This window comes from Melospiza georgiana, chromosome 4 (assembly GCF_028018845.1).
Source record: "Melospiza georgiana isolate bMelGeo1 chromosome 4, bMelGeo1.pri, whole genome shotgun sequence".
Lineage (NCBI taxonomy): Eukaryota > Metazoa > Chordata > Aves > Passeriformes > Passerellidae > Melospiza > Melospiza georgiana.
The window spans coordinates 49,313,330-49,332,497 of record NC_080433.1 but is presented as its reverse complement, the minus strand read 5'-3'; the positions used below and the strand labels follow the sequence as shown (position 1 = coordinate 49,332,497).

The 19,168-nt window shown below is 38.3% G+C and overlaps 1 protein-coding gene across 4 annotated transcripts in view; it reads right to left on the bottom strand.

Annotated features, from left to right (window-relative positions):
- TAFA2 (TAFA chemokine like family member 2) overlaps window positions 1–19,168 on the bottom strand; it is a 189,382-nt gene that overhangs the window by 40,898 nt on the left and 129,316 nt on the right. For all 4 annotated transcript variants that reach the window (XR_009114406.1, XR_009114405.1, XR_009114407.1 and 1 more), the window contains one exon: window positions 15,657–15,763. Coding sequence is in view for 1 of the 4 variants with exons in the window: in XM_058023687.1 (XP_057879670.1) it covers window positions 15,657–15,762 (106 nt within the window). In the remaining 3 variants the exon portion in view is untranslated. The remainder of the gene's footprint in view (window positions 1–15,656; window positions 15,764–19,168) is intronic.

The following is a 19,168-nucleotide window of genomic DNA, read 5'->3' as shown; positions in this document are numbered from 1 at the left end:
GTTAACAGAGGCTGTTGATAGGAAACATACACACCACCCTCATAGCTACCCAAAGTCAGAAGCTGCAAAAATATCACAGAACCCACAACTCCAGAAGTGTGTTTTTTAACAACTATATGTAACAAAAGCAGCTGAAATAATTCACACCTTCAAAAAAACCTATTCAAAACAACAATATGGACCAAAAAAATCATAATTATTCAGGGACATTTTCAGACAGTGAATATTTGGCTTCATGTTTGACATCTTAATCCTGTATCTTTATGGAAGCTCATACATTGCACACAGGGATGTAAGAGGCCATACCAGGCCACCTCAGGATCCTTTTCCCTGCCTATCCACAAAATAAGCTGGGCACCTTGTGGAGCTAGACCACTGCTGGGACACAAGTACAGAGCACAGCAGTTTGCTGGGCAGCTCTTGGACATGAGTTTTTTGGGACTGCACACCTGGAGCAAAATAAAAGCAAATTATTAGTAAACTAACTTTCTATTACCCCAGAGAAGTCAAGTCTCGTGCATTGAATATGAGACTCACAGACCAGCCAAGCAGCTCTGTCTCCTGCCATGGAGCAGAGAGAAGCCCATGGTGCTGGGCTGCTCCTGCTGAAAGGGCTGGTGAAGGGGCTGCTGCTCAAGGCACGCATCCAAACAGGTCCAGCTCCCACAGCTCTGCCTTGGCCATGCTACCCAACACCCAGATCCATCATTCTCCCACAAGAGCCAGAGCATTGCTTCTGCAGGTGCCAGGAATGAGGCCCTGTCCAAGATGTTATGTCAGTGCCAGAGACTGGTCGTGCCAAAGGGAGAGTCCAAAGAAGCGTCCACAGCATTCACATCCTTCCCACCATTGTGAAAGTGCAAAGGTGGGAAAGGAGAGTGGTTGTCTCTCAGGGAGATATGAAATCTAAAACAAAAATAATTAATCCTTGAGTTTTAATGCAATTCTTGCCAATAGGAACTTGCAAGGAAGACAGACAAATTACCTACTGCACATTATAGCATCCGCTACTGGCTTCATACATTTTTATGAGTGCATATTCTTTGATCTTTTTGCTACTTTAATGTAGGAATTTCCTCACAGTGGTCAACATTAGAACCTCAAAACCTCAGACCTCACGTTGCACTGAAGTGTGTGTTTTAGTGGAACAATTGAGAGATTGGGTCTCAGTTGTTATCTGTGGGCTGGTTTGAGTCTTTCAAAGTCCCAAGTGCAAAGCTGAATGCCACACACAATGCATTGTAGTGCAGTGTATTTGTCTGCCAGGGTCTAAAAATGTGTCAGAAATGACAGCAGACTGTTTATAAATATCCATAGGGCTGTGCCTCTTTCCAAGGTTAGATGAAACTGTAATGGGGAAATTGTGGGACTACCCACAATTCCTTACAAATATCTACACTGCCTCAAAACAAAATATTTTTACTGCTTTAGTTCTAAAATGCACACTAGAAAAAATACATAACTGTTAAATAACTGTCCAGGTCCACAGCACTGATATGCTGTGAAGGGAGCCAAGTGTAATCTTCTTTAGCCTGTGGAAGACTGTCACAAAACTCGGAAAAAAATTGCCTTCCCCTTCAATTCACCACCTTAAAAGCTGAACAGCAAGGGGATACACCAGAGGATTTGACAAAATGCCATTCATGAGACACCTTGTCTGATCACACACACAAATCTAGCAGGAGTTTTATCTTTACAGGGCTCACAAGTCAGGGAAATCTTCAGAATAATCCTAGCACATATCCTTCAGGTGCAGCTGTAGTTAGCAGATCATTGTACAACAAAACAAAAATATGAAGAAATCAGAAACTGAAGATGCAGCAGAATGAGCCAGCATTTCCCAACTCCAGTGGGAAATGCCTTGTTTTAACACCTAATTCTTTACGTGGAAGTGGTGCCTTGTCTAGGAATTCTATGTTGACTGGGCACCTATAATTTCTAAGGGAAAACAAAAAAAGTAAACATGGGAACTGTGAATCTTTTATTTCACACACAACCACTCTGATATTTGTTTTGCTCTTCACTTGGATTCTTACTTTAATGAACATGGTGCATAACACAGATGTAATCTGGTTATTTCTGATCCTCTACCTCATCTCTCCAAGGGAGCCACATGTTCATCCACCTTTCCTTTCTCATACAGTTGTTTCTAGAGTCCAGCAAGCAGCACACCGACTTCTATTACATGAATATACATTGTCATCTGATAGAACAGAAACCAAATTTCTGTGGTTCGTGCATGGTTCAGAGTCCCAAAAGCAGTGCACAGCAGTGTCCAAACCTGCAAACTGGAAAGATTTGCTGGAATTTTGTCCCTGATTATTTTTTCTCAAGTACTGCACATAAGCATACTGAGATAAACACACATATCAAGGACATACCAGGGTCTCCAGGTAGAAGCATGTTTTAACTCCAATGTTTTAACATAGCAATGCATCTTGACATTTTCATTCACTTTCTGAATCTTTATAGCATCATTTACTGTATTATTATTACAATAATGAGAGTGGGGTTTCAACTGTTTTGTACAAAACCAAAGACACATCAGCACACACTGGATGTCCACAGTGCCCAGTCTAAGCTGGACATCCCTATTTGATCAATGCAGCTAAAGAAGCACCTCCAGAAGGTATCACCCAAATCTTAAGGGTGCAAGAACAGATCCCTCCTTAAGGGAAACAGCTACATCAGGAAAGATATTACTTGGTCCCTGGTTAGTCATTTCATCTGTGAGACTGCCCTCATTGGAATCTGACATTGCCACAATACTGGAACAGGCCTAGCAGAGATCAGGGCTCTGTAATGACCATGACTACTCTAACATTCACAATATATATGTATAACTAAACCAAGCTAAAATATATCCACTGATTTATTGTCCTGGGTAAAGTTGAGTTTTAAGATCTATGACATTTGCCAAAACACAGCAGAGGAGTCATCTGCAGGTCAAAACTCGAGACAGAGGAAGAAACATGCTCCCCTAGTTTTTATTTTAGGAGCTTTTAAAACTTTACTAGCTATGGTAGTAGAAAATCAAGACTGATTTTCAAAGTTCTGTTTAAAGAGCAAAGAAGAAAGAAAAAAAGAGAGAGAAACTTAGAGGACTCAGACATCCTGGAGTTAAAACACATCACATATTTATTTCTTCATTGTATTAATAAAGGGACACAAAAATACACAAAATCTGAACCTTCTAAATCCCAGCTCTAAAGTATCATTTCTGCATTTTTCTCCAGGTTGTCTGTAAGAAAGAAATCTCATTTTCCCATCTATCTTTCCTTTGATTATTCATAATTGCCATGCATAAACCTAGGAGATTTTTCAATAAAATAAAGTAAAAAATAAATGCCAAAAAAGCATAAAAACTCCATTAAAAATACTGAAATTGTTACCCCCTAATGATTATTGTTATGAAAAATTGAGTGATATTTTATAGTTTAACACCCCTCTCTTACAATGACTATTAGGATAAGCCATAATTTGGCATTTTCCTACATTTTTAGTGTGGGTCATTATGCTGCTTAAGTGTAGACTGTTGTAGTCCTAGCATCCAGCAGAAAAGCAAATTAGTTTATAATCACTCCTACAGATCTGTTCTAAAGATAGATTTTAGGAGAGCTTTTCTGGCAGGCAAAAATAATCTGATTAGTGGGACCTTTTACTTTTTTTTTCCCCCAGACACCATTATTTAGTATGACAGTTTTAAATGGGAGCTCTTCACAGGATTTATTGCATGTCTAGGTTAAAAATGTTCATTAGGCTAATTCGTATTTGAAAATAGAAACAAGAATTACAGTTGAGAAATATATTTCCTCCAGCAAAATCATTATTTTTAAAAATACTTTCAGTAATTACCGTCAATAGTGTCCTATTGTCTAAAGAGACTAGCACTCTTTATTTCAGAAAGATGAAGAAATAATGAGGCTAAAATGTTGCCTGTGATGAAATAAATCACATGTACTGCAAAAATAAGAGTATGATTTTCATAGGCCATTCAGAGTATTTTAATGTAGTTTTGCTCTCACTTTCAGAAAAAAATATGAAGCATCTCAGTTCTAAAGGCCTTTAACGCAAACCAAAGTTGTTTATATCCTATCAAGGTAGGTCTTAGTCCAAACTAATCAAAATATTTTTGTGCTTTGCTGTTTCCAATAATAGCTGACTGATTCTGAACATTTTTTGATACTTCTACAACTCTTCAACAAACAGCTGTTCTAGAATATGGCATTTTTATAGTCAACAATACACAGTGATCCTTGTAGTTTGCTTTTCTGAGTTTTTTGAAAGAAAATTTAAAATTACATCAGTTTAAAAATTCTTTCTTTTTTTTCTAGCACTTGGAGAAAAGTACTGAACAATTTACTTTATTGCACACTTGTGAAGGAGAATATACAAGACCCCCAAGCTTGTGGCTATGCTCTTTTCTTCAGTCATGTTCCTCTTTGTGAGATGTCTTTCAGAGCAAACCCAGGAAAATCTAATGACTGTTGTTGTGACAGAAGGGTGGAAAATGTGCATTCTGTCCTCAAATCTCTTTGCAGAAAATACATCTTGCAATTTGCAGGGCAAAAACAGAAAAGTCATGAAAGTCATGAGCTAAGACCACTGAGCCCTGTGTAATGGGGCTCCTCCTATTTCCCCACTTTTAGCTGTTTGTGTCCAACCCCATCTTCTTCCCTAACGTTAGGCAGAGGCCTGAGTGCACTTCATTCCTGCAATTCCCCAGGAGACATTTCCAGGACTGGTGATCATCTAAACAATAGATGAACAGGAGTAGCCCAAGGAGGATAAAAGGTGAATTCTTTTCTCAGACGTTTCCAGGGCACAACCTCTGCAGGATGTCCTCTGTCTTCTGTAACACACCTATCTAGCATGCAATGTTTTGTTACAATAAGGGAGAAAATATGGACCATTTACTTTTCATTACTGAGGTTTTCTGGATTTTCACAGGTTTTTAAAACATAAACACAGACAGAGGAAACAGTATTTTAACTCTCCTAAGACAATTTTTAACCAAAACTACCAGGAAAAAAAAGATATTTAAACAACTTTCATATGCACGGTGCTCAGCAGCGTAACAAGATGGCACAAAATTACTCTTCCTCCTTCCTTATTTAAACTTTTATCTTCTCTCACATGTAGTCATCTTTGCTCTTAATATCTCTGGCAGATGTTCTGGGGTGAATGAGGCAATTAAGAATCCAAAATTCCCATTTCTTCCAGATGCTTCTTTTCTCAATATTCACTCGCTGGATATATATTTACTTTCCACTCTGCGGTGTGTAGCAGTTAGCACACCTTCTGGGTTCCATTTCACAGAATTTCCACAGTTATCTGACACATGCCAATGCATCTTAGATGAAAGTTTAGCACTAGTAATATCTTTTTTCTATCAGCAGCATATTACATAATAGAACAAAACTGAACAAAGTTTTAAATAAGTTGTTTACATAATAAATATCTTCATTGTGTTTTTCAGAGGTACAACACTTTCTGCTATCTGTCTGATTTTTAAAACTTTGGTTTTTCCTCAGTCTTTCAGTACACTGAAGGAATCTAATGATGGTTTTGGTCTTTTCTATGCTCAGTTCTATTCATTGAGATACAACTACAGGCTGAAGTGGTTCATGCTTGTTCCTCATTCATCAGACACATAGATAGATTTGGGTTCAAAACCTGGATCCAGAACAATTCTCAGTAATTCAGGCAGCTCTCCTCTCATACACAGCTCTGGAGCATAGACTCAGCTGAAGCAATTCTAATAACTGGCACCTAAAAATACAATGGCACAATGCGCCCAAGATTTGTGTTGGTCTTAACAGAATACTTTTATTGTGTATATCCTTTCTGCAGCTCTGCATTCACTCAAAATAACACACACATTCAGGTTTATACTTTAGTCATTCAAGGGCACTTGATATTGAAGCCAGAAGTATTTTGCAAAAAGGAATTCTAAGTCTGCATTTACTTGAGAAAAAATTGAGTACAAGAGTTGTACAAATCTATGGGGGAAAAAGAACAAGACAGATTTGGCAGCTCCTGCCTCAGCCTCGTCATCATTACAGACAGAATTCTTGCTCAGCCTGGTAAAAGGGAGCTGCACAAGGCAGACTGCTCTTTTATGATTTTCCTGCTTTCTGTCATCTGAACCCCCAAGCAAGTGCCCATCCCTCAGTTAGCATGCCACGGTTTTGCTCCCATCTAAGTACAGGAGTGGGTTTTTCTTGGCCACAGTTACATGGTACTTCCACTCTCCCAAAGGATGGTCAGAATTCCACTACTATTTCTTTACAAATGTAACAGTTTTTCCAGACTTTCTCTGCATGCACACAAATATCTTAAGGGCTGCTGCCAGGAGAATGAGGCCGGACTCTTCAGTGGTGCCCAGTGCCAGGACAAGGGGCAACAAACAGAAACTGAAACAGGAAATTCAGTCTGAATCTGATGAAACACTGCTTTCCTGTGAGAGTGTGTGAGAGACTGAAATACTACGGTTAATGGCTGAAACATTGTTATGAGGGATTTTTTTGCACCAGGGGACTACACATGACCAAAGTGGCACAACAGATCCAGAGTCTGTTGCAAGAGACAGTGGCAAACCTGTCTCCCCCAGGAGGGTCACCTGGGGGTTCCCACCTTGCCTGAACAGGTATTAATCCACTGAACTCTGTTTTAGGGGACCCTCACCACCAAGATAATCAAAGAGGCTCAATGACAACATCAGGTACCATGGAATGGTGACATTTTCTACTTAATCTGTCCCTCTGTCACTATTTTTCTCTCCCACCCTCCCCCCACCCCTTCCACCTTTTATTATTTCTTTCTATCTCTCTGTCTCTACCTCATATTTACTGTTAAATAAAATCCATACTATTGACTTCAAGATATGATCTCATTTGCACCTTAATTCAGGCAGAAGCATCTCTCTAAAAGTTTTAATTAAATCAGACCATTGGAAGAGGCTGTGCAGAGAGGTTGTGGAGCCTCCTTCTCTGGAGGCTGCCTGGACACTATCCTGTGTAGCCTGCTCCAGGTGAACCTGGATTATCTCCAGAGCTCCCTTCCCACATCAACAATTCTCTGATTCTGTGTAATTTTGCTCAACACGGAAAAATTGAACAAATATAAAATCCAGGTTTAACAGCTAAACCTTTTTTTTGAACAACAGAATGACATTTGCAGAATAATACACAGATATAAATAAATCTGTCACAAACCAGATTTCACTGGCTTCTGAACTGCAAAATGAGACTCTTTTTAAAAATTAGAAATAAAATAAGACCTTTAGAATTTTATTCAGACATTATGACCCTGATAGAGGAGAAGGGCTTTTAGGCAGATGAAGGAACAACATCCAAACCAAGTCCTCCTGCTAAGAGGCTTTCCAAAAGTTCCAGAAGCTGCCCAACAGTTTGTAAATTATTTGATATAGGAATTCAGGGAAAAACTCAAACTTATACTTAAAGCTTGGGTTCTCACTTTTTGATAGGAATGAGCTCTGAAGGCTGTTCCAGAGAATCTAGAAGAGATGCCTAAAACTAGATGTTGTGGAAAATTCTCTGAGTTTTCAGTTTGTTTTGAAAATCACCACTATTTTGTGAAACTCCCATAAATAAATTATAAGCACTTAAAAAACTAAAATGGTCCACGTAAGCTATTTCAGTACTGATGACCTTGCATTTTCCTCTTTCACCCAAGTCTCTCATACCTCTTACACACATATGCATATATACATACATTGTCTTCTAAAATGATTACAAATTTTACAAATTTGCACTGAGTCCTTTATGCTGGACTCACAACCTCAAAGGCCTTTTCCCACCTAAAAATTTCTATCATTCTATAATTCTAACTCACTATTGCAGAGGAAGACTGCCCCAGTGAGCCTTAAAAGAGTAAATTCCCTCAACCCCACAGTGAACACAACTCAATTTTTTCCTCAGAAAGAAAGTTTATAAACCGCAAACCAAAACAAGGAAAATATTTTTTATGGATACTTCCCAGAACAGCTGACTGCTTCTGAATGTTTCCTTGGCACCTGTATGACTAAAGAACAGCTGTTCTAAAATATGACATTGTACAAGCAATTACTAACACTGGTGTTTAGTAAATTCAGTGAAGAGTGTCAAGAGAGAAGGGTACAGTCTTTATACATCAGCAGCAGAAAATTAATACAAATCAAAATCAGATTAACATATGCCCTGAATGTTATAGAAATAATCTCTACATGGGATGTGCTTTTTCAGGCACAAACCAAGCAATCTGAGTATGTGAAATCCTTTGAGCTGGATTATGGGGTATGCAGCAGGCACCAGCACACATATGGGACAGTCACTGTTGATTGTATGGAATGTGTGTTGCAAAGCCCAAGGGACAATGCAAAAACTTTAATACTGGCAATACAATATATATGTCCTCCATACAGGAAAGCAGATGTTGACTTTGAAGATAGAATTGGTTCTAATCCTGCTGTTACAGTCATTTTTCACATGGTGTAAGGGACCTTAAAGATCATCTAGTTCCACACACATACTGTTAAGGATCAGACTGTAATGGTAACATGATATTGACTCATTATATTTGATTTATAAGAATTATATGATCTTAAAATGTTAAAATTTGAGCAAATATAATGTAAAGAAAACTGTACACTAATCAGATTTTCTTTTCAATTACATTCTTGTTGGAAATTCCCAGATATATTTCTTCAAGGAAAAAAGACAGGAAAAAATTAAATTGTCACAATAGTGGAGACAAATCTGCTTGATTTCTCTACCACAGAAAGCTGATTTCAGGGTCTTGGATATAAACTTGTCATGCCCATCCATTATATCACAAGATAATCCAACCATTGGCTCCAAAGCCATCAGAAGATCCCAACACAGCCTTTTCTACATCTCATGTCCAATTCCAAGGCTGGAAACTTCAACCATAAGTACATGCAGAGCTTTCCTGCACATAAGGATTCGCATTCTCAGAGTAACTCAGTAGACTTTTGTTACCAGAATTAAGTATTTATATAGAGACAGAAAATTTCCTCAAAAGGTTTACTTGTGTAAACTCATCTGATATTTACCTTTAAAATTTTGTAACAATTGTCCTGTTTACACCTCCTATATTACATATCTGTACTGGAAGGATCCTCTTAAAAGACAGCACAGACAGTACACTCAATGAGTAAAGCTTTTTCCAGAAAGAGGGAAGGGTCTGGAGAGGGGGCACGGGCAAGTGCAGCAATGCCATGGCCTGCTGTGGCACAGCATCCTGCTCCATGATGTGTGACAGGTCACTGAACAGTCCTTCTCTTCCTTCCTGATCACAGCTGCATCTGACATCTTTATTTAAGACATTCTTCATAACATGATATACATTTAGGCAAATGAAAAATTCAGAATATAAGTGCAAGCCCAGAAAATAATATTTTAAATATGGAAAGGCTAACAAAATATACATTACTATGTGCTACATTAATTGAGCACTTAAAAAGTTAACAAAAAAAATTCTGATCCACAGATTCAAAAGAGAATACTGTGTAACAATTTATGTCATACTATTTTTATGATTTTAGTAAAAACTGTGGCATGCAAATGCAATCACTCTGTTTTCCTAGGCATAAGGATAAAGAAGTCTAGAAGAATGTATTACTCAGTACACATAAAAACTCTTCTGGAGGAATTTGAGAGCAAGAATATAAAACTGGAAAAGTGGGTCTGATTGCAGTATTAGGGAAATGTCAACATTTACTCATGACAGGAACAAATAACAGAAGAATAAGCATATTATCAGTGTTTTTTTCAGTCCTAAGATCTTACACTATTTTCCTAACAAAGAAGTATAGGAAAGTTTAATCTTCTGAAACAGAAATTGGCTAAAGAAACATTTGATTAGTAGGATAGTTATCTAAAGGAAGATAGCATTACTATAAATGAAAATATTTAAAAGTTTGGAATTTGAAACTGTAAAATCAACTCTACAACTTTTACAAGAATATAATATTCTTTTCAATCATCTTCTTTACTCCACAATTTCAAAATCGGAATGTATTTAAGAAAATTACCCTGTGTACTTACTTGTGGCAAGTTAGTAAAAATTTACAGAGGGATTACAAGACCAGGCCCCAAAAAAACCCCTGCCCTTTTCCTTTTCTCAGAAAAACCTCAAGAAACCATACTACTTGCCAAATATGAATAGAAATATTTTTAAGTGATCAGTCTAAGGCAAAATGCATGATGCATCATTGCAATGCAGGAACCTCCATGGCTGCTTCAAGGACAGACAAGTTGTACAGCCAAGGTGAGGGTGGGAATAGGGTAAAAAGGAAGGCAGACACTTGCTGTGATGGAGCTGGCAGCACAGGGAAGAAATAGGCACAACTCTGATATTGCAATGATTTCTGCACCCATGTCCTAGTGAACCACCAGAACTACTGGCACCTCAGCAAAAAGAGATTCTTCTTCCCTTTTGATCCTGGCAGAAGGCCAAGGAATGTTATCTCCTGAATTCTAACAGATACGGCATTAACATTTTAGATTGCAGTGACAGATACTGATACAAAAGTTTTTGACTGACTGTTCTATTTTATCTTCAAGGAAATGGCAATTTTTGGATTAGGTTCTGATCCTGATGACTGAAACTTTCAAATCAGGCTAAAGTTAGATAAGAACATCTAATATCTTTCTTCCCTATGCCTGCTAAAATAACTATTATCTTCCTTTGTTTCTATATTTAAACATTAATTACAGTTAGGATTAGGTTAGTGAAAGCTGCACACAAAGCACTCTCATTTAAAAGAATTTATCTCTGGGCCAAACTTCTACAAGAGATAAGATGGTCCATGTTTGAGACAGCAAATATGACAAAAGAGTTTTTGCATGAAGCAGGACTGACAGAAAAATAACACATGAGTGGATGTGTCCATCTAATATTTTGACAGACCCTACCCACCAGTTTCCAGTCTCACATGGCAGCTTCCAAGGCATCCACACACATTCCTCTTCATGCCTGCAACTTCCCTCATTTAAATATTGGGAATTTTATTTTCTAATTCCAGTAAAGAACCTGGGAATATGCAGAACAACTCTTCTGTCCTTTGACAGGTCCACACAACCAGAAGGTGAATTTATCAGCAGGGTCAGATCCCTCAATAAACATTATAGTACAGGTACTTTAAAAATGTGCAAACTGAGGAAAAAACAGTACTGCATCTTCTTACCCCTTATATTAGAACCCCCAGAGTGGAACTGGGAGACCTGAATTTGGTGCCCTCTGTAGCTCAAACCACGTATCTTATGTCCCCAAAGAATGGCATCACCTCCAATGGGGCTCACTCAGCTCAACCGAAGGAAAATGAGGGAGCATGCAGCTCTCAAGTGGTTGCTTAGGTGGAAGAAGAAATGTCTATATCTGGTTTCTGCACTCTGCACTGATGCTACTTTCTGTTTTTAATTCTAATACAAATGGCCTCTGCATTATGAATGCTGTCTTCTACACAGTGTAAAATACTCAACAGAAAGGACAAATGTAAACCCATACTAAACCACTATAACCTCATGATGAAGGTATTTCTACTGAGAGTTTGAATACTTCACAGACCTCCTCTGTAACCATTTGGTATATTCTCTAGTCTTACCTAGACAGTGTCTCAAAACATTAGGAATGTAGTTTCTTGGTTCCCATAGCCATACCCATTCTCAAACTCCAGGCACGTGTGGCACAGGCTGCATCACAGCACTGGTGCCAGCAGTGTTCCTGCCCCAGCAAGGCGGCTGAGCAAGGCAGACCCATCCAAGAAGGGCGACCTAACCACCAGCTTTAGGGGCTCCTTCATTCAGCTGCATTTTGGAACAGCTCCTCCTCTGCAAGGAGAAACCAGAATTCATTTTCTCCTTGTGAGTAGAAAGACATTCCCTCAGACTTCTAATTTAGTGCAAATTCACAGACAAGTAGGAGCAGCAATTCTGCATCTCATACGGTAGTTTGGTTTATCTATATAATAGGCATCAGATTAATGAGTTCAGCTTCTGAGTGACTTTTTTAAAATAAAAATAAATTATCATGACTTTTCGCGATAAGAAAAAAAATATTCAATAACTTATCTACCTAGAGTGTCTTCTGGTTCTTCAACAAATTCCTTCTGGCATGTAAGCATTCATCATTAGCCATATTTTTAAGTTACTTCTTACTTTTTCCAGGATTTAAAACTAATGTTAAACTTATATTTTTGCATTTTGAGAAATATTAAACTATACTTAGATTCAAAAGCACTCTTCATTTAACGAGGATATTTTATTACATTATCAATTTAAAAAAACCTTATTGATAAAAAAGTTCATGGATTTATGTATTTTGAAAGAGTTTTTGATTTTAGAGTATAAATTTTGTGCCACAGTAGTCTCTTCTCTAGAAAGAAGTGCTTGTGAGGTGGTATCAGCACATTTTTTTCTCAAAAGGACCATTTCAACACTTGACACCTTAAACATGGCTGTGATACAATGGTCATCAAATCAATTCATGCTCCCTATGACAGAAATAGCAAAAAGGCAGTGATGCTGAACTGATGCCCGCCTGCCATATCTGCCAGCAAACACTGTATGTTTGTACAGGTTTGTTTGTTCTCCAAGGGCTAGCAATGTGTAGGAGGATCAGGATTAGTCTTTATCAGTTTTTTGACTCATACACTTGACAACATCCTTTTGGAGACTGATGTGCCTTTCTCCTCATATGTAGCTACTGCAGCACAAATGCATCTGGGGCTGCAAGCTGATTCTCAGGTGCATGTGCTTGGTTAAGGCACCCGTCACCATGGTCTCAGGTTCCAGCAAAACAAAAAGAAAAGCAAAGTTACTGTTTTTTTTTTTACAGAAGACAGGATAAATAGAATATAAGCATTTGCACAGCCAGGAATCACACTGAAGGACGCATAATCCTGTGTGCAGTAAAAAAAAAAGAGCAAGATTTGTGTTGTTTTAAACACTGTTTAACATTCTTAGCTCTTGGACTTACTGTCCAGAATGATGAAACTCCAGTCATCAGTCAAGATAATGGGAGCAGAAGTCTCTTCAAACCAGACTTCTCAAGAGAAAGAGAGGTGGATTTGGCACCCACACACATTACACTGAAAAGATGTAATCTGAAATCCCAGCTTGTAACCCTGTTGCTCAAGTGGTCCTCAGAGCCTTGTTTCCCATGCCCTGCCTTGGCCTCTATTTTTCTTGCTGCTGACTTGGGAGTTTTCATTTGTGCCATATCCCAGAAATAAGCACAACCAATCTACTCATAGCCTGTCAGAGTCATCTGTTAATATTCCTCCTGAAGTCTGCCTGGAGAGCAGAATGCTCATTAAACAATTTTTCACACACTGATGATCCTTTTCTTCTTGTACCTTTTCTTTTCTTTAACAATAGCTTTCTGAAAAAGAGATGGGTTTGAAGGTTAGTGCAACTAGTGAATAATATGAGTAAGTCAATAGGAAAGTAAAGATTTTTTTAAAATGCAGATTATTGATTTTTGGAATTGTAGGGGCTCCTTCAAAGTCGTTAAGGGTTTGTCATGTCAATATGTTAGTAAGGACTTCTATAAATGAAGATTAATGATGCTAGGGATAATTAGGGCAGAAAAAATTTCACGTTTCTCAGTATTTGGAAACTCCATGCAAAGGGGAACAGCATGAAGTTCTCCTTCAATGTACCTTAGCTCCATTTTTGCCATGAGAGCAGGGGGAAGATTTTCTATGACACAATGGGAATTCAAACTCCTAGTACCTTTAGAAATCAATGGTAATTGAGCTGCATAACTCTTGAGTTTTGCTTTTTTAAAAAATCCCCAGTATAGTGAGTGGAGCTGATTTACTAAATTCACAAGCCAAAATATTTCTGAATATATTTTCTTTCCAAAAGAAATTGAACAGGTAAAGAAGCTGCTTTTCCAAAGTAAATACTCAAGTCATGCTTCTCATTATTATTTTTTCCTGCAAAACTTCATATATTTTTTAAAGGCATGAAAAGATACAAATTAAAGAAAAAGGAGATTTTTGTTAGCTTGCATGAATATAAAGACCCTACAGCTAATAATCTCATTTTTAAGGGAGGGCATGCACTTTTTTATCTAAAAAAAATTAAATTAAATATTCCTTAAGTTATCTCTGCTCTAAGGCTGAGGTTTAAACAACAAACACTGTCCAGATAATCAATGTATAGTTCTGCTGGAGTTCCTCTCACACAGCTAAACTACAATTGGTGGTGGATTTTTTTTTTCTCAATTATGAAGCACTAAATCCCAAAATAGTCCTTATGTTTATAATTTGTTTCTATATAATCCATGGTGATAGGTTTTATTCATCAGTTTTCCAAAAAGTACAGTAAGCATACTTTGGCAAAGTTTGAATTCCACAGAAGCAAACACAGCTTGACCAGCCCGTGCACATGGAATCAAAATGGTCTGGATATTGGCTATTTGTATGTTTAAAGAGAAATAATCAAAGCAAAAGAATTCTGAATGCAGGCTAGGATATCTTGGCTTTTTTCCAATAGACAGCTAAACTGGGAAGCCACAGCAGAAATCTGTATTTTGGTTTGGAGGGGGAACACAGTTCTTCTCTGGCATGACGCCCACCCGGTGGCCTGCTGGACCACATCAGATTCTGTTTTGTCTGCAGTCAAATTGCAACTACTATAACACTTTGCATAAATGTCTCTGCATCCTGAAGTCCTTAATCAGAGGGTCATTTTGAAGAAAGGTATCTTCAACAACAGAAAAATATCTAGCAGCTTGGTATATAAAAATACTTGCTCATGAAATCCTGTCATCAGAGTGAACATCATAAAATATACATGGAACCAGAGAAATTAACTAACTGGGTTTTTTTTTTAATTCTTCCTCTTGGTTTAATTCCTTAGCTTGTGGTAATGTTTGTGTCCCACCCTTGTTTTATCCAGGTTGTTAGAGCTTATTCTGATCTTGTATAAGCAGATAAACAGCCGACACTATATGACGATGAGAAATGAAGTTCAAAATCCTGTTATCCTGCACCTCACATTTCAAGTCCTATTAGCCTATAACAAGACATTTGTTTATGAATCTGAAGAGCGTGTTTCTTGTGTTAGGGTTAACAGAAACACACATGCAAAAGAAAGACCTTTTTACAAAATTAAATAATCCATCACAGCTTGTGCTGGTATGAATACATACATATTAAGGGCTGGAATGACCAAGAGGAAACAAATCTCACATTGTCACAAAAAGTTCCTGCTCAGGTGTTAGGAGCAAAGCATAGAAACCAGACAATACTGCAAAGTGGCAGTATTTTTTCTATGATGAAACAATCTCATTCAATACACATTATCCATGAAGTTAATCTTGGTAGATAACTGCACACAGAAGCATCATATAAGCTACTAAAATTGTTTCTTTCCAGGAATTCATTTGCATCATATATATCTGCTGATAACTATTTTTATGAGACAAAATGTACTCACTATTTTTTTTGTATTTTATTACTCTTTTTTAGCATTTAATGAAATGCTAATTCACTGATTAGTGAACCAGTATCAGGAGACATAAATATGCATAAGGAGGAAAGGTGGCATAGCCCAGACCCTTCTGAATTTGTTGGTGGAGGCCACAGACACAACATGATAGAACAGAACAGAATTTCTTACCTTTATGATGATTTGCCCCAGATGCTAATTTCCCCCACAGTGTTACAACAAATATTATTATTAGCAGTTTTCCTTTTGTTGCTTTCTGTAAGTATCTCTTATTCATCCTGAAAATAAAAATACACAAAATTAAATATTTATCTTAAGATTTCTTAAAAATGCCTATTTTTCTTAATTTAAGGAGAATTGACTAATGTTTTATAAGTGTCCAGCTCACAGTCTTAAAATCTTAAATTCTGCTGAGCTCTAAATGAGGTACATAGAGGAGCAACATAACCTCCCACCCTGGTCTGACAGCACTCCTCCATCCTAGTCAGTACCAGGAGAATTCAGCATCATCATAATTTCTCTCAGGGCACAAACAGTGTTCATAACCAGACTCCAAAGCTGGCAAGAAGGATGAACCCATGCATCTCTGAGCAGGTTTTGACAAACTGAGCTGTTCCACTGCTGTGTCTGCAGCCAGTCATGGCCCTGCAGTTGTCTCTGGTCAAACAGTGGTGTCTCTGACTTTTGGGATTGCAGCTCTTTTTGGATTGTGCAACGAGTCCTAAGGCAGTAACAGATCTGAATAGACCTTCAGTTCATGTCTCAATCCTCCTGCAGAGAAATCCTGTTAGGAAGACCTGAGGGGTTTGTAAACATGAAGTAGAGCAGGGCAGATTCACTACCCTCTCCCTCACTACCTCTGGGTAATGAAAAGATCTGATTTACTGCACCAAGGGAAATTGCACAGAGCTCCCCTCATCTTCTCAGTGATGTTTTCACTGTGACAGCAAGCCACCAGAGTGGTTCAAGCACAAGATAGCACATGACTTATTTCTCAGTAACCTCCTCCAAAGACAAAATACCCCTCCACCTGCCAAAAAGACAAGTTCAGGCACGTAGACTCTAGTGCTTAAGGATTACAGCTGTGCAGAGAGTGGCAAGAGATACAGTTATGAGTCCTTCTCTCACTTCTTCTCTGTGGAAGAACCCTATGGAGCTGGCTGTGGAACAGCTCTACACCATGGTCATGTGTCTGCTGATAGGTCAGTAGAACAATGATAACTATTTCAAACCATTTATACTAGAAAAGTTGAAAACTTGATCACTTGAACAAAATTGTTGCTGTATTGTAATGCCTACAAATAGATTGTTTTTATGAGCAGAAAAAAATGCATTAATTCATTATGGTTGCACATTTGTCTCCTATTGTATTCCTAAGAAACCCAAAGGAATTCAAGGGCATCTCTTCTCCTCTGCCTGTGTACAGTGCTATCTTGGGCAACCACAACTCTGAAATGCCGACTGCTCTAATACAGATTTAACCAGTAATATGTTGGAAGTCTTAAATCATTTTCCACTTCTTCAAAACAATTCCTCTCCTTTCAGTAAATTTCTTTCCAGTATAACACCACACACTGATGAGGCAACACACACCCCACAACTGCACTTATATCTTCCAGACTTGAAAGCAGACCACTTCCCCCAGAACTGCCAATCTTGCTCTCCAGGAGATTGATGAGCAGGCTGTGTGTAAGAAAACAAGACTGAAACTAACAACCCACTGAAGGGTGCACCAAACCCTTTTAAACATTAATTCAGAGCAAACAGCATTCAGGATTCTTTACAGAAGTCACACATTTTTTATGAGTTTCCCAGAGGTTTAGATATCACATTTATCAAGCAAAAGGAGAGAGGAGTAAGCAAGTGCTGTAGCCAGGATGGTGCGTGTGCCCCTGAAAGCCTGACTGATTAATAATCACAGCAGAGATAACAGTGTGCTGTGAACCACTCTAAGGTCTTCTTGCACTGATTCCAGTGCCTTTGGAGTGTAAACTGCATATTCATCATCAGCTCCAGGTTTATGAAGCACTCAAAGCTAAAGGGAAATACATTATGTGTCACTGTAAATAAGAACAAAAAAATGAGACTAGAATGCACATTCAGCATATGCTCTTTCACAGTTATGTCTGTGAAAAGAATATGAATTAACTCTTTCACTCTAGATTCTCATACTGCACCTGTTATGCTGCTGGTGCAAGTCATCTCTCATTAAAATCAAATCTTTCTTCCTCACCTACATAACATTTCTCAAAACCTAGTGGGACTTGCACCATTAAAGCAAGGTTGAATCTAATACAGTTTCTTCCTGTATTCTGCTGATGCCAGATTCCCTCACTGCGCTGTGAGACTGGCAGCAAATGCACATCAGAAAATGCAAATGCTCAGGAAAAAGAGTAGTGGCAGGGGAAAGAGAGAAAACCAACCTCTCTGCCCGAGAACAGCAGCCCTCGGGATGCATGGCAGAGTGAAGATGCAAACCCCTGCACACAGCTGAGCAAAAAGGAGTAAGCTAGCACTGAGTGAGACTGTTTTCTGCAAAGCCAGGGAAGGGTTTCAGCTTTGACACAGAAAATCTGGGCTCATTGCCATTGCTAGGTTTCCCAATCATGAGAAAAATTATTCATCAGTTTCTGCACCACAACCCTATTACATTTTTCTGCACTAGTTATTAGTGGTATTCACTTTTAGGAAGAAAAAAATCTGAACTGTGTCTAATAATAGTTTCATAATAAACATAATTAACAGAAAAAATCAGTGCAAGGAGCAGTTTGGGACTAATAGTTCAGAGGCACCACAAGAACTACAGAAAAAACTCTAATCAGTTAAAGTATTTATAACATAGAGCTGTTCAAATAGAAAAAGCTGGAAAATGATGTTAACCTTCAAAGTAATTATATTATGCAACCCTAGACCCAGACCTGGGATTGTGGCATTGTCACTCCCAGTGGTCAGTCCAAGGACAGGCAAGAGGTTGCATGAGCACAAACAAGATGTGAAGCTCTCTGCTAGGAGAAGTCCTGCTACACACAAGGACCACATTGTAGCAACACAGCCCTAGAAACAAAAAATGAAGGGTTTATAGTCCAAGAAGCTGAGATTGGAATGGAGGCACATTATTGACAGAGTCAGGAGCTGGAAAAGAAGGAGAGGACAGAGAGGCCATGAGATATGCTCAGTATCTCACTGCATGCATTATTACCTGGGCTCTGAAACCCTGATGCTGGCTATCTTGTTATGGATTTGCAAAACAGCCCGTGATAGGGCACTGAGAAGACACTGGGACTAGGTAGCATTTGACCTCAGCTCTGAAATAACCACTAGCCTCTTGCAACCCTGATCTGTGTCGGGTAAGCGCATCCAGGAAATAAAACTGAGTCCATTTCAGTACTGTCATTACACTAACATAACTGGCTGTGATAAGTAGGACAAATAAGCTCTGAAATTATGTCTGCTTTTACTAGAGGTGATGCAGAGCTCCACAGACAAACTATAGATAATAACTAGAATAGTTTTCTTTTTGCAAGATTTATTCTTATATTTACTTTCTTTTCTTCAGAACCTCTCCCTCACTGTGATCCATCCAGCCTTCAATAATGTCACATAAGCCAAAGCCGATCAAAACAGAGAATAGCCATGCTATAGGAAACACCTACATGTGAAAATCAATTTTACACATGAGCTTT